This window comes from Macaca thibetana, chromosome 20 (genome assembly GCF_024542745.1).
Source record: "Macaca thibetana thibetana isolate TM-01 chromosome 20, ASM2454274v1, whole genome shotgun sequence".
Taxonomy (NCBI): domain Eukaryota; kingdom Metazoa; phylum Chordata; class Mammalia; order Primates; family Cercopithecidae; genus Macaca; species Macaca thibetana.
Genome location: NC_065597.1, coordinates 10013908 through 10030206, shown reverse-complemented (window position 1 = coordinate 10030206; position 16299 = coordinate 10013908). Strand labels below are relative to the sequence as shown.

The 16299-nt window shown below is 46.7% G+C and overlaps 1 protein-coding gene across 2 annotated transcripts; it reads right to left on the bottom strand.

The window, feature by feature from the left end:
- Positions 1-3810: 3810 nt before the first annotated feature.
- Positions 3811-13102, bottom strand: PDP2 (pyruvate dehydrogenase phosphatase catalytic subunit 2). 2 transcript variants are annotated; one of them, XM_050774937.1, is made up of 2 exons: positions 12895-13102; positions 3811-9943 (listed from the first exon to the last, which is right to left on the bottom strand). In XM_050774937.1, exon 2 carries the CDS (start codon positions 9886-9888, stop codon positions 8299-8301), a length of 1590 nt encoding a protein of 529 aa, XP_050630894.1. In that variant the 5' UTR covers positions 9889-9943; positions 12895-13102; the 3' UTR covers positions 3811-8298. The 2 variants fall into 2 exon arrangements, with proteins under 2 accessions (XP_050630894.1, XP_050630895.1); XM_050774938.1 differs by having other exon boundaries at positions 12782-13038.
- Positions 13103-16299: the final 3197 nt, after the last annotated feature.

The window sequence follows — 16299 nt, the reverse complement described above, 5'->3', positions numbered from 1 at the left end:
CAGCCTGGCCAACATGGTGAAACCCCATCTCTATTAAAATACAAAAATTAGCTGGGTGTGGTGGCATGTGCCTGTAGTCCCAGCTACTCGGGAGGCTGAGGCACAAGAATCACTTGAACCCAGGAGGTAGAAGTTGCAGTGAGCCAAGATCATGTCACTGCACTCCAGCCTGGGTGACAGAGTGAGACTCCATCTCAAAAAAAGAAAAAATGAAAAAAAAAAAAAGAAAGAAAGAACTGGGGCTGGACACGGTGGCTCACACCTGTAATCCCAGCACTTTGAGAGCCTGAGGCAGGAGGATCACTTGAGGCCAGGAGTTCGAGGCTGCAGTGAGCCATGGCTGCACCACTGCACTCCAGCCTGGGCAACAGAGCAAGACCCTGCTTAAAAAAAAAAAAAAATGTCAGAACTGGAGCCCAGGCCTCTTCAGCCCCACTCCCCTACTCCACCCTCCCTCCTACTTCCTGCCTTGCTCCTCCCAGCTAGGTGATTTTCCAGATCAAGGCTGCTTGCTGGTAGAGAAAGTCAGGGGCCAATGGAGCAAAGACATTCAGACCCACACACGTCAGTAAAGGTTCATTCATCCCAGAGAGCCAGTTGGAGCACTGGTCACCAACAATTCAGAGGATCACTAAGCTGGGGACCATTTAAGGGCATTTAGTAGCATCAAGTAAAACGGAAACAGAAACTCTAGAGATGGGCTAGGCATGGAGGCTCACACCTGGAATCCTAGCACTTTGGGAGGCCAAGGCAAGAGGGTCACTTAAGGCCAAGAGTTTGAGACCAGCCTAGATGACAGGGCAAAACCCCATCTCTACAAAATACAAAAAAAAAAATTAGCTGGGCATGGTGGCACACACTTGTAGTTTCAGCTACTCTGGAGGCTGAGGTGGGAGGCTGGTTTGAGCCCAGGAGGCAGAGGTTGCAGTAGGAAGATATCATGCCATTGCACTCCAGCCTGGGTGACAGAGCCAGACTCTGTCTCAAAACACAAATGAACAAACAAACAAGTAAACAAAACCTATAGAGATGAAAGGTGAAAAATAAGTCTATAAATCTAATTCCTTCCCAGTCTATTTAAAGAGCTCAAACAGCTCAATTTTAAAATTTTTAATTCTGGCCAGGTGTGGTGGCTCACACCTGTAATCCCAGCACTTTGGGAGGCCGAGGTGGGCAGATGACCTGAGGTCAGGAGTTTGAGACCAGCCTGACTAACATGGAGAAACCCCATCTCTACTAAGAATGCGTGGTGGCGCATACCTGTAATCCCAGCTACTTAGGAGGCTGAGGCAGGAGAATCGCTTGAACCTAGGAGGCAGAGGTTGTGGTGAGCTGAGATCGTGCCACTGCACTCCAGCCTGAGCAACAAGAGCAAAATTCCATCTCAAAAAAAAAAAAATAATTCTCCCTGTGTTCACTTTATCATGTTCCAAAATGATGGGACATTGGCATGTGTATAAGTTAAATATATGTAGCTTTACTCGTAAGAGCCAAAGCATTATCAGAGTCCACAGAGCTATTTTATTTTATTATAATAATAATAATTACTATTATTATTATTGAGACTGAGTCTCACTCTGTTGCCCAGGCTGGAGTGTAGTGGCATCATTTTGGCTCACTTACAACCTCCGCCTCCCAGGTTCAGGCAATTATCCTGCCTCAGCCTCTCAAGTAGCTGGAATTACAGGTGTGCACCACCATGCCCATTTAATTTTCGTGTTTTTAGCAGAGACAGGGTTTCACCATGTTATCCAGGCTGCTTTTGAACTCCTGACCTCAGGTGATCTGCCCACCTTGGCTTCTCAAAGTGCTGGGATTACAAGCATGAGACACAACGCCCAGCCTTATTTTATTATTATTATTTTTGAGACTAGGTCTCACTTGGCCACACAGGCTGAAGTGGAGTGGTACAATCATGGCTTACTGAAGACTCCACCTCCGGGGCTCAAGCAACCCTCCCATCTCAGCCCCCTAAGTAGCAGCTGGGACTAAAGGAACACACCACCTTGCCTGGCTAATTTTTATTTTTATTTTTGTAGAGATGGAGGGGTCTCACTATGTTGCCCGGGCTGGTCTCGAACTCCTGGGCTCAAGCAATCCTCCAACCTTGGCCTCCCAAAGTGCTGGGATTACAGGTGTGAGCCACCACACTCTGCCCACAGAACTATGTTATCAGCAATAACCCCCAAAAAGCCTTCTAGCTTCCTTTCAGGACCACCAACCTCTCCTCCCAGCCCCACCCATTCCAGGCCAAAATTGTGCAAAAAACTACATAATTATCCCTTTCTGAAAGCCCGCTATTGGGACTTTGCACTTGGTTCAAATCCTGGCCCTACCACTGTGTCGTGGGTGTTTTTCAACCTCTGGGCATCAATTTGATCAAGCTGAAAAGGAGGGTTGGCTGGACATGATGGCATGAGCCACCGCACCCTTCCACTTCTGTCCACTTCTCTCTTCCAGGGGGTGGGGTAATGTGCCAAGTTGGTTTTAATGTCTCATGTTAAATAGTATGAAATTCTGGCAGGCTTTGGCCCTGAGTGTGTGGAGTCCCTCACGACAAAAGCCTTCACTTCTTTTCAGGTCTCCACACACATGGTTAACGCTAAACAATAATTTCCTGGGCAATAGCCACCAAAACTTTGCAGAGCAGCATACTTCTCTTTTGGGTGGACTCTTGAACAGCCTAAAATCTTCCATGGTCAGATAAAAGTGGTGAAACAAAGGTTGGCCTAATCTACGAACCTAAGGACTGAAAAAAAAAAATGAGGATTCAAACCAAAAGAAACCAAATTTCTTTTTTTTTCTTACACTTACAAGTTTTAATTAAATATCTCTAATGGTTAGAAAATCAGTGTCAAATACGAACATTGGCATACAGCTTAAAATACAAATGTCAGTAATTGTTAAAGAACATGATTAATAATTGTTCCAAGTAAATGTTAAATCATTATTTCCCAGGAGGCAAGTTAAGCGTCAGGTGCCTGAGGGATAAGGGACAGGGCTTCAGGCTCGGATAGCTGCACGGCTGTCCCAATGAGCTTTCCACTCAGATGGTGCCAGGGGCAGCTCTCATCACAGGCTGGCTCACTGGCCTTTATCCCCAGCTCCAAGGCAACACCAGGACTTTTTCTGCCACAAGAGTCACATTTCAGAGTCAAATGATTCACTTTAAGATGAAAATTGCACAGCTCACTTCCAGAATATTCTAGTTTAACCTGGGAAGTTAAGACTTCCTAAAGGCTGAAGATAGGCCACTAGGGGCTGATGGAAAAGAGTCAAGCCAGAGTCATTCTAAACACATTTTTGTTTTGTTCTGTATAATTAATTATACTGTATCTTTTTTAAGTAACTCAAGTTCAAACTCTCTATATTTCACTTATGTTTAAAAGATGCCAATTTGGGGCCGGGCGCGGTGGCTCAAGCCTGTAATCCCAGCACTTTGGGAGGCCGAGGCGGGCGGATCACAAGGTCAGGAGATCGAGACCACGGTGAAACCCCGTCTCTACTAAAAATACAAAAAATTAGCCGGGCGCGGTTGTGGGCGCCTGTAGTCCCAGCTACTCGGGAGGCTGAGGCAGGAGAATGGCGTGAACCCGGGAGGCGGAGCTTGCAGTGAGCCGAGATCGCGCCACTGCACTCCAGCCTGGGCGACAGAGCGAGACTCCGTCTCAAAAAAAAAAAAAAAAAAAAAAAAGATGCCAATTTGATTGTGTCTAAACTGAACTTTACGCAGTGGGCTGAATACTAAAGACCTTTTAGGTCAAAGGTACTTCTGGGAAAAAGATGTTTATATATTAATATACCTCAAAGTTTGCATTTTCATTATAATAAATTAGCCTTAATGTTAACAAATAACATCTCAGAAAGTTGAATCTAAGTAACCTGATCTACCATGCTAATTTGACTTTGTTTTTTGTTTTTGTTTTTTTTGAGACGGAGTTTTGCTCATGTTGCCCAGGCTGGAGTGCAGTGGCACGATCTCGGCTCACTGCAACCTCTGCCTCCTGGGTTCAAGGGATTTTCCTGCCTCAGCCTCCCAAGTAGCTGGGATTACAGGCAAGCGCCACCATGCCCGGCTAATTTTTGTATTTTTAGTAGAGACGGGGTTTCACCATGTTGGTCAGGCAGGTCTCAAACTCCTGACTTCAGGTGATCCACCCACTTCAGCCTCCCAAAGTGCTGGGATTACAGGTGTGAGCCACCATGCACAGCCAACTTTTTTTTTTTTTTTTTAATTCAAACTATTTTTTAGACACAGTCTACTCTGTCACCCAGTCTGGAGTGCAAAGGCATGATCGCAGCTTACTCCGGCCTAGACCTCTTGGGCTCAAGAGATCCTCTCATTTCAGCCTCCCAAGTAGCTGAGACTACAAGCATGTGCCACACCCGGCTTTTTTTTTTTTTTTTTTGTAGAGGCAAGATCTATGTTGCCCAGGCTGGTCTCATACTGTGCTCAAGCGAGAATTCTGTCTTGGACTCCCAAAGTGCTGGGATTACAGGTGTGGCCCACTGTGCCTAGCCACAAATTTGAATTTAGAATACTATCTTACCTATCCATTTTGACCAAGCCCCAGAATCAACAGAGATACAGTTATATATTTTTTAAAAATCTGGTGAGGCGTGGTGGCTCATGCCTCTAACGCTAGCACTTTGGGAAGCTGAGGTGGGAGGATTACTTGAGCTCAGGAGTTCGCAGCCTGGCCAACATGGCGAAACTCTGTCTCTACTAAAAATACAAAAAATTAGCGGTGTGTGGTGGTGCATGCCTGTAATCCCAGCTACTTGGTAGCAGAAGCACAAGACTCACTTCAACCTGGGAGGCAGACGTTGCAGTGAGCTGAGATTGTGCCACTACACTTCAGCCTGGGCGACTGAGTGAGACTGTCTCAAAAAAAGAAAGAAAGAAAATAAATCTAAATTATACCAATAGTATCAAACTTTCTTACCTAAAATCATATACAATTTTAAGCACCAAAGCATACTTTCTTCAAAAGTTACATCCAAAATATTAAATGCTCAATTTTATTTTTCAGTTCATTTTGAGTCTCAATACTGAAATCTCTGTATAAAAGCAATAATAAATGCTTTGAAAGACCTGACAAGTACCACTAACCTCCTCTCAAATCCCAGTGTCCTGAGGAAGTAGCCCATGTGCTTCAAGAAGTCCAAGGACAGCAGGATAGTGGTCAGGGAGACAGGAGTTTAATCAGGAGGTGCTCCCCAGAATGTTCATGGAAAGAACTGATGATTCACAATGGAAAAAAAGCAAATGATAAATAAGCCTTTCTTCTTTCTCAATATTACTAATTAGAAAGCAGGAAAATCTATTAGGCAGAGAAACTCCAGATATGCCTGGAGACACAGGTAAGGAGTCTGTGTTCTCTCAGCTGTCTCACAAGTTAATGAATCAGATACATTTATGACCCATGCTAGGCTCCAAAGTAAGATTCAGGTACTCTGTATGCCAGTAAAGGCTTCAAGGGTACTCCAGGGTTTAGCCGCTATAAAGAATAAAGAACAAAGAAAATGTCAGACAACCAGCCTGGGCAACATAGCAAGATCATGTTTTTACCAAAAAAAATATTTTTTAATTATCTGGGCCTGGTGGTTCATGCTGTAGACCCAGCTACTTGGGAGGCTAAGAGGGGAGGGAACATTGGAGTCCAGGAGTTTGACAGTGAGTTATAATGATGTCACTGCACTCCAGCCTGGGCGACAAAGCAAGACCTTGTCTCAAAAAACAACAAAAAGTGAACATCAGATAGAATCCTCAATTTTAACAACAAACCCTCATGCTAGCAGAATGGAAGTGATTTACATTTTATTTTTAAGATCTAGGAGATAGGCTGGGTGTGGTGGCTCATGCCTATAATCCCAGCACTTTGGGAGGCCAAGGTGGGCAGATTGTTTGAGTCTAGGAGTATGAGACCAGTCTGGACAACATGACAAAACCCTGTCTCTACAAAAATTTTAAAAATTAGCCAGGCATAGTGGTGCATAGTCCCAGCTCCTCGGGAGGTTGAGGCAAGAGGATTGTTTGAGCCTCAGCTGCAGAGGTTGCAGTGAGCCAAGATCATGACATTGCACTCCAGTCTGGTGACAGGGAGACCCTGTCCAGAAGGAAGGAAGGAAGGAATGAAAGAAATACAGAGAGAGAGAGAGAGAGAGAGAGGAAGGAAGGACTAAGAGATAAGATGGATTTTTTTTTTTTTTTTTGAGACAGAGTTTCGCTCTTGTTGCCCAGGCTGGAGTGCAATGGTGTGATCTCAGCTCACCACAACCTCTACCTCCCAGGTTCAAGTGATTTTCCTGCCTCAGCCTCCCGAGTAGCTGGGATTACAGGCATGCACCATCACACCTGGCTAATTTTGTATTTTTAATAGAGATGGAGTTTCTCCATGTTGGTCAGGCTGGTATGGAATTCCTGACCTCAGGTCATCCATCCGCCTCAGCCTCCCAAAGTGCTGGTATTACAGGCGTGACCCACCGCACCTGGCCAAGAAGGAATATTAATGGTTTCAGAATAAAAGCATCAAGGCTTAAATATTCAAAAGAGAATTTCTTAGATGAAAACACATGACTAAACAGTTGCACTGAAAAATGTACAGAGAAACACCACCAAATTAGAAGTATCCCAGCATTTGACTGAATGTCAGCTGGGACGTAGACAAAAAACAGGAAGCCAGACCTAGCTATTTGCTTTTCTTTTCAGTGGGTGGCATAAAGGGGTAAGTTGAGAAAAGGGATCAACAAATGTAGTTCAACTTAATTGAAGAATTCTGCCTGATGTAGTAGAAGCAAATAAAATTGTTGGTTTTGTGGGATTATATTTGTTCCCATTTAGGGACATATTTCCTGTTGTTTAAATCCCACAGCAACTCGTGAGATGAAATTCATCTCCAAAAACGTATCCACATGACGAATTTCCAAGTAAATACAAAGAGTCTACAGCCCACAGAAACCATTACAAATTATTTTTTATTTTTGCCCCAACTCCTATACTAAATATGGTTTAAAGTTGAGGACTAGCAATGGTGGTTTATCCCACAGTCTTAGGGCAAGTGTCCCATCTGATAAGTCTCACTTCTCCCTCCTCCCCACCACCTCTCAGGAAAGGATTCAGAGAACCTTGGTTAGAAACTGTTGTCCTTAAGCCTTTTGTGTTTTCACCTCTCCAGATAGAGATTGAATCTTAAGTCCACCATCTGCTAAATAAACCTGTCCTGTCTAAACATCTATCACCACAACTACCATATGCAATCACATTTTCTCCTTTCCTGCAGCCATAGGCAGCAGGAACATGTGAAAAATTCTTTCAGACAGTATTTTGTAGTTGGCAGGTGCAGGGTAAATGAGGGATTCAGCATAGCAGAGGTAGAAGGATTGTGTGGAATTGACAGAAGAATATTTGAGAGGTATAATCAGAAAGCTTTAAATGCTGTGAATCAACCCCCAAAGGCTCAGCCCAGGAGGAAATTTTACTAATGCAGGAAAGGTCGGGAGTTAAGGCATAGACTAGTTACCTACTAGCATGGCTCAAAGTTTCTGGAATGGGACTCAGTAGAGGGAACCAAAAGCTGCAACAGTAAATTCAGCTGGTCCAGAGGCATAGATCCTATCAGCTGAAAATCAAAACAAGTCATTCCAAGCATGCTTACAGTAGGCGTGTTTGCAAGCTTAAGGATTCAGTTTTAAAATAAACGAAAACAGAGCTAGAATGTAGTATTACAAAATTTCTCATAACCATAATCACACACAAAAAAGTTAGGATATTGCATAGAAAAGTGTCCTGTAGTATGCTTTGTAAACCTAGGCCTTAGTAATTTAAATAAAAGACAAACAAATAAAGTATCTCTTCATAATCTAGAAGTCCATGATTGTGAATTCAGGAGAATTATTGAATTTGCAGATTTTTGTGGCAAGACCTCACAAGATCCTGAAGTTCTTTATTCTCAGAATCATGATTAAATTTACCCTTTGAAGGCTCAAGGCTGACACAGTTTCACATCTTTATCAAACGACTTGGGTTACATGAGCCCAAACCAATTCTGTAGACTTTATGCTCTGTCCTCTCTGCATATAAGACTTGATCAGACATACACGGACATGAAATCACTGCTATTTAACTGTTTTTTAAAGTTAGGCTGTTTGTTTCTTTGTTTCTTCCTCCTGTTAGTCTATTTAGCAAATTAAACCTGCCTGCGCTTTTAATAGTAAGGTTTGGATAGCTAGTTTAAGAGTAAGTGAAACGTTTTAGAAGAGCATTTATGTTAACCTTGACAATAGGATGGGAGATTCTTAACCCCCCTTGTAATATGCACCGATTGATTCTGAGTTAAAATATACCACAGTGACAGTGATATCATCCCTGTACATCCTCGCCAAGTCCTCTGGCAATGTCAGCATCCCTGCCAGCCGCTCTGCCTCCATCTCCCCATACTCATTGTTCCCGATTGCATGTCTGATCAGCCGCGTGGCTGCATTTTGGTCAGCCTCGTGGAGCCCGCTGGCTTTCCTCTGCAGCAGCAGGCTCTGCATGAGCCCCAAGTTGGCGGGTCTCTGGGCCAGGTCTGTCTTGTGCTGATCTGCCTCAGTCAGGTGCCCCATTACCAGCCTTACCACGTCCTCATTGCTCAGCATGTCCCACAGGCCATCTGAGGCCAGCACAAGGAACTTATCCTGGGGCCTCAGCCTGTGGTATGTGACCTCAGGCTCAGCAGTCAGGTAGGGTGGAGTGTAGTAGTGTGGGGGTGTGAACTGGTAAATGTTGAGGGCCTCAGTATTGAAGCCCCTCTCCAGAACGCTGCGCTGCAACTCTTTACTCCACTTCAGCTGAACATCCCCAAAGGCCCTGCAGGGGATGAGGACACCCAGCAGCCTATCCTCCATGATGATTGTCCTGTCCTCTGACTCAGGGTGCTCCCTCTTTAGCCGGGACAGCTCGGCCTGGTTCCAGGCATTGTGGTCACGGGTAAGGGGCAGACAAGACCACATGCCATTGTCCTCCTGGACACCAAGGATGGCTCGGCAGTCACCAGCATTTGCCACGTGTAAGTGAATTCCATCAACATGGGCCATGCAAGCTGTTGCCCCAGAGAAAGCAACCTGGAGTGACAGGTTCCTTGTCACCTCATCTTCCAGAGGGGCCTGGATTTCCAGCGAGATGTCAGAATCCAGTCTCTGGAAGGAGTACATTAATGCTTCTTCAATGCTTAGTCCCATTTCCATATGCAAGTCAAGCAGTTCCTGCCAATAGACACGGAGGTGGTCAAGATGCACGGATGTGACATCCTTGTAGATACTGTCCCCTGGGTGCTTGAGCCAATGCAGGATGGGCAGCAAGGGTTTCATGCTTTCCATAGCTCCCTCCATGTGCTCCAGGGTCTGGTGGGACATCAGGGACACTGCCACATAGTAGAAGAGCCTCTCACTCACTGCTTGGGCACATGCATGACCGCCATGTCCATCGAAGATGCCAAACATTAGTCCATTGGTTTGCAGGCAGGAGGCTACACCTCGCCGGTCCTCCACTGGTGAATTGGCAGCCAGCTGATTGCTCTCAAACCGCAACACTGAATTTGGAACTCTACTTTCAAGGTCAAGAATCTTGTGGGCTGATTCGCCAGCTCGAAGCACTTCGTTTATCTGCTCAGGGCTGAGTTGCAAGTGAAAATCATCTTCCTCTGTTGATGTGTGTCTGTAGGCTTTGCACAGAGTGAAGCCACCACATGGGGAACTGTTTAGGGTGGGTGGCACCCGGGAAAAGAGCCTCCATTTTAATTTATTCCTATTTGAGACATACCTGGAGTATAAGCGTCTGCCCCCTTGCAGTGTGGCAATGCTGTTCCTTGTAGAATTTAAGATCCAGTAGGACACAGTACTTGACATTCTGAAACTATATCAGCAAATGTGTTCCTTCAGCAAAACAAGGATATTTTTAAACCTAAAAATTAAAAAGTTGAAGTTTCAAATTTAATTTCTTAAACATACTGACTTCTGAAAACATTTGCTAATATCCTGAACAAAAATGACTTAGAATAAACTATTTACAATACACTAAACTCACTCTCACCAGCAGACTATAAGTGTTCATTTAAATATCTGCTTCGGGCGCCGGGCGTGGTGGCTCATGCCTGTAATCCTAGCATTTTGGGAGGCCAAGGTGTGTGGATAGCTTGAGCCCAGGAGTTCGAGACTAGCCTGGGCAACATGGTGAAACCCTGTCTCTCCAAAAAAATTTAAAAAAAAAAAAAATTGGCAGGCATGGTGGTGTGCACCTATAGTCACAGCTACTTGGGAGGCTGAGGTAGGAGAATCATCTGAGCCTGGGAAGTTGAGGCTGCAGAAAGCAGTGATTGTGCCACTGCAGTCTAGCCTGGGCCTCTTGCTAGAGAAGGAGTGAGACCCTGTCTCGAAAAAAACAAAAACAAAAACAAACAAACAAATAAATAATCTGCTTCGGGCATAGTGGCTCATACCTATAACCCCAGCCACTCCAAAGGCTGAGGCGGGAGGATCACTTGAGCCTAGGAGTTCCGAGACCAGCCTGCGCAACAGAAGGGGACCTGGTTTCTACAAAAAATTTTCTTACAAATTAGCTGGGCATGGTGGCACACACCTATAGTCCCATTCACTTGGAAGGCTGAGGTGAGAGGATTGCTTAAGCCCTGGAGGCCAAGGCTGCAATGAGCGGTGCTCCTGCCACTGCACTCCAGCCTGGGTGACAGAGCAAGACCCTGTCTCAAAAAATAAATTTTATATATATATATATGTATTTTCCCACTAGTCTATAAACTCCATGACTCAAGCAACTATGGCTGCCTTACTCACCAACAGCTTTCCAGTGCCTGGACCTGTACCCGGCACACACTAAGTCCTCAAATACTGGCTAAATATGACATTTTCAGAGGCCCAATAGCACACTAGCTGTGATACTATCTTGTGTAGCATCAGACACACTGCTGATGAGGTAACACTCCAGTTATCTATTGGTGGAATGGGAATATTAGTCTTAGAAGGTTTTGTGAGAATTTAATAAAATATGACCCTTCTACTAAAAAAAAAAAAAAGTAGTTATTATTTTCATCATTAGGTATATACCCCTCTAGTCATTCTGCACTTTTTTTTTTTTTTTTTTGAGATGGAGCCTGGCTCTGTGCCCAGGCTAGGGTGCAATGGTAAGATCATGGCTCACTGCAGCCTTGCCCTTCTGGCATCAAGGGATACTCCTGCCTCAGCCTCCCAAGTAACTGGGACTACAGGCATGAGCCACTATGCCTAGCTAATAGACAGGGTCTCCCTGTGTTGTCCAGGCTGGTCTCAAACTCCTGGGCTCAAGCGATCTTCTGCCCTTGGCCTCCCAAAGTGCTGAGATTACAGGTGGGAGCTACCGCACCCTGTCATTCCGTACATATTTTTGTAGAGTTGTAACCACAACTTTGAATCTAGTTTTCCTGATAAGAGTATTTTTTCACACCTGATGGCTACATTTTGGCATAAAGAATTGCAACTTACTTAACTATTCTCTACCGCTGGAGATTTAGAGGTTATTTCCACTACTTGCTCTTTATTAATATAAAATACCAAACTGGACTGGGCACAGTGGCTCATGCCTATAATCTCAGCATTTTGGGAGGCCAAGGTGAGAGGATCACTTGAGGCTAGGGAGTTTAAGACAACCCTGGGTGATACAGGAAGTGCCCCATCTCTACAAAAATTTTGAGATTAGCTGGGCATGGTGGTATGTGCCTGTAGTCCCAGCTATTCACGAGGCTGAGGTGGGAGGATCGCTTGAGCCCAGGAGTTCAAGGCTGCAGTGAGCTATGATCACACCGCTGCACTCCAGCCTGGGCGACAGAGCCGGATCTGTCTCTAAAAACAACAACAACAACAAAACCCCACCAAACTGTACTGCCTTATGCAGTAACCTTTTCTCTATTTAGGTTTTATCCTAGTTATTTCCCAAACAAGGAGTCAGTAGGTCCAAGGGTGTAGACTCATTGCCAAACTGATTTCCAAAAGCTTCACATCTGCCTCCGCAAGGGGGTGACGAGTTTCCTAGTCCCTTCACTAGCCTCTGGTGGTACTTCTCCTTGGAATAAAATAAATAAAATAGAAAAAAAAAAAAAAAAAAAAAAAAAGAACAAAACCTTGACCCATTATAATGAGCTTTTCTGCGGTTTCATGTATGAATCCTGCCCTCAGGATCTCGAGATCATTTGTCGGGATCTCAAGAGCTCCCAGGACTGAGGACCGTCCCCTCACTCCCCCACCCCTGCCAGCCCACCCCGCAGAAGTCGGGGCGGGGGCGGTCGGTCCGGGAGCAGAGGGCGCCTGAGGCTCTGGCCCTGCAGTCAAGGCAGACAGCGGTGCAGGGCAATCCACCGCACCCGGGACGCAAACCATTTTGCATCCTTAAAGAAAACAGACAGGTCCCAAGTTCAAATATCTGACTACAGCCTCATCGCTAAGTGCACGGACTCCGGAGCCCACCAAAACCGATCTGCCTAGAACTCCGTGGGCCGTACCCCAGCTGGGTGCCCCCGGGCGACCCGCTTGGTGTCTCTGAGCCCCGGCTTGCCAGCCTGTAAAACAGGAGCGCGCAGTCGGGACACAGAGCTCCAAGGGGTGCTCGAAGGGCCAGAGCAGCTAGTGGGGTGCCTCGGTAGGTAGCCAAGGGTCCTCGGCGAGCCCGCGGGCCCACGTGGCGCGCGCACGTGAGTGGGGTGACCGTGGTCGTAGGCCCAGCTGGTCCCTCTCTGCCGCGGGCCCGCCCCCTCACCTCAGCTCTCCGCCCAGTCACCTGAGCTGGTGCCGCAGACTGGGAGGGTCAGGCGCCGGCGAGGCCTGGAGGAGAAAGAGGTGTCCACATCCCCCGCTCGTTCCCTTCCCTACCTCGGACCCTCGCCCACTTTTCACCAGCTGGCGAGGCCACAGCCGCCTGCTCGGTCGGGTCAGTCCCGCGCCTGCGCACAGTGCCACAACTGCGGCCACCAGGTCCTCACCTCACCCAGGCAGTCCCTAGTCAGGACCCAGCTCCAGAAGGAAGCGCCCTCTCGCCAGCCCTGGTTGGCTCAATAGCGGAGGCGGGCCCTTGATGGACAGAGTTATTGCCCAATGGTTAAAGAGGGTGAGAGGCAGGCAGAAAGGCGGGACCCGGGAGGGGCCAACACCGCCTGTTACCGCTGCCTGGGTGCTGAAAGTGTTCGAGAGCGGGGCTACGGGACCAGGCAATCACGTGCCTGAGATCGCCAGCTACGTGGCCGATCTGCACACCCCGAACCCAGCGGCCTCCCCAATTCCTCACCGCTGTTAGAACACCCCACTGCTTCCTCTCCATTTCGGTGTCGACCACTCCAGAACCCTCTCCTAAGAGCCACACCCTGGTATCCAACCACCTGGACACCTGCCTCTGGAGGCCCCTAGGCGCCTCAAACATAACTTCCCCCAAACTCAGCTTCTGCCAACTTGCTTTTTCTCTTCTCTCCTAACCCAGTAATGGACCCACCATCTGCTCAGAGACCCAAGCCAAACCCCTGACTCGGGTCTTGACTCCTTTCTCTCCCTCACCCTCTCTTTTCAATTATCTAATCCTGTAAATCCGATCTTCTAAATTTCTCTCCCCTCATCCATCCAGCGACGCAGCCACCCTATTCCAAGCCTCTCACTTGGTTTTCCGGTTTTCCCTCCTCCACCTTTGACTTGGTCCTAACCCCAGAGCAGAACAGCCAGAATGACGCCCCTGCCCCTTTTTTTCGTGGTTGGAGGGTAGAGACAAGGTCTTTCAATGTTGCCCAGGCTGGTCTCAAACTGCCGGGCTCAAGCGATCCTCCCACCTCAGCCTCCCCAAAGTGCTGGGATTACAGACGTGAGCCATCACGCCTGGCAGAATGACACTTCTAAAACTCAAATTCCAAGGCCGAGGGCGGCGGCTTCCGCCTGTAATCCCAGCACTTTCGGAGGCCAAGTTGGGCGGATCACCTGAAGTCAAGAGTTTGAGACCAGCCTGGCCAACATGACAAAACCCTGTCTCTACTAAAAACACAAAAATTAGCTGGGAGTGGTGGCGCATGCTTGTAGTCCCAGCTGCTCAGGACGCTGAGGCACGAGAATCATTTGAACCAGGGAGGTGGAAGTTACACTGAGGCGAGATCATGCCACTGCACTCCAGCCTGGGAGACAGAGTGAGAGTCCGTCTCAAAAAAAAAACAAACCAAAAAACCCCTCAAATTCCTGCCCTAACGTCTTTAGTGGTTTCCCACAAACCCTTAAGCTTTGAACTGACCATTATATTGGCCTACTACTGACAATTAACCCAGTATGGCTGGTGGCTGGTAGGTTGAGAGAGACAGAGAATCCTGACACCAGATAATCCCTCCATCCCTTCTGGTCCTAACATTGTGGAATTCTCGTGATCACCTGCTTCCTTATAAATTATTTTAACAGAACTCTTGTAACTATGATAAGTCAGATGGAGTCCTTCCCTGGAGACAGAGAAAAATGGAAGACAACTAGAAAAAACCACTTGGAGCCCTGAGAACGTGGTCTTCCAGAAGGAGGACACACTGGCTTACCTGGGGAGCCTGGCCAGCCTTCTGGACCCAAGGACGTGATTGCAATAAAACAGCTCCTGTCAGACTTGCCCTTGTATATTTATAGTTCCACTCACCCTTAGCCCTTTCCAGAAGTTCAAAGTCAGGATTTGCAATATCTGTCTTCCTGCATAATAAGAGGACTGTTTCAGACTCAAACTAAAAGTAAGTCTAAGGGTTTCTAATAAATGAGTGCAAGAGAATGCGAAAGCACACTTCCGCCCTCCCCCCATCCCCGCAGATAGGTCATATAGGGTCACAATGGGTTACCCTTCCGGACAGAGGCAGCAGTGTTTAATTATTCAATCTGCAGGCGTTATGGGTGCCCACAAGGTGTCAGGCCCTGGACTGACTGCTGAGACACGCAGATGGCTGCCCCCACCACTTTCCTGAGAAAAATTACATCATTCCACCAAGTCTGAAACCACTGAGTTTTTCTAAGTTACCACACACACCCACTTCCAAAGTAAAAATGCACCCTGGAGGATTTTATGTGCACTGAAACTTTCATTTCAAGGCTATAACCAGTTCAGTCACCCTATATAGGATGGCCAGCCCAAGTCCCTCACTGGATCTCTCAAGCTTCCTTGTCCCAAGGTCTTATAAGCAAATACGAAGGAAAAGGATTACTTATCTCTCCTTCAAGAAAGGGAAGGCATAGCTTAATTGGCAGGTTTTTTTTTTTTTTTATTTTGTTTTTGTTTTGAGACGGAGTCACACTCTGTTACCCAGGCTGGAGTGCAATGGTGTGGTCTTAGCTCACTGCAACCTCTGCCTCCGTGGTTCAAGTAATTCTCCCAGCTCAGCCTCCCAAGTAGCTGGGACTACAGGCATGTGCCTCCATACCTGGCTAATATTTGTATTTTTAGTAGAGAGGGGGTTTCACTACATTGGCCAGGCTGGTCTCGAACTCCTGACCTCATGATCCACCCGCCTTGGCCTCCCAAAGTGCTGGGATTACAGGCGTGAGCCACCATGCCCAGCCGTTCATTTGGCATTTTTAGAGAAAAGATGTAAAAATATTCAGCCTCACTCAAAACCAAAGAAATGGCCAGGCATGGTGGCTCATGCCTGTAATCCCAACAATTTGGGAGGCCGAGGCAGGTAGATCACTTGAGCTCAGGAGTTCGAGACCATCCTGGGCAACATGATGAAACCCCCCTCTCTACAAAAAATACAAAAATTAAGCTGGGCACGGTGGCTCACGCCTGTAATCCCAGCACTTTGGGAGGTCAAGGTGGGCAGATCACTTGAGGTTGGGAGTTCGAGACCAGCCTGGCCAACAGAGTGAAACCCCTTCTCTACTAAAAATACAAAAAATTACCCAAGCATGGTAGTTCATGCCTGTAATTCCAGCTACATGAGGCTGAGGCAGGATAATTGCTTGAACCTGGTAAGCAGAGGTTGCACTCCGGCTTGGATGACAGAGTAAGACTCCGTCTCAAAAAAAAAAAAAAAAAAAAAATTAGCTGGGCGTGGTGGTACGCATCTATAGTCCCAGCTACTTAGGAGACTGAGGTGGGAGTATGGGAGGATGGCTTGAGCCTGGGAGGCAGAGGTTGCAGTGAGCCGAGATTGTGCCACTACACTCCAGCTTGGGCAAGAGAGCCAGACCCTGTCTCAAAATAATAATAATAATAATAAAGAAAAAAAGAAAAAGAAATGGTAATTAAATGAACCATTGTGGGGAAAAGAAAGAGAGATCAGA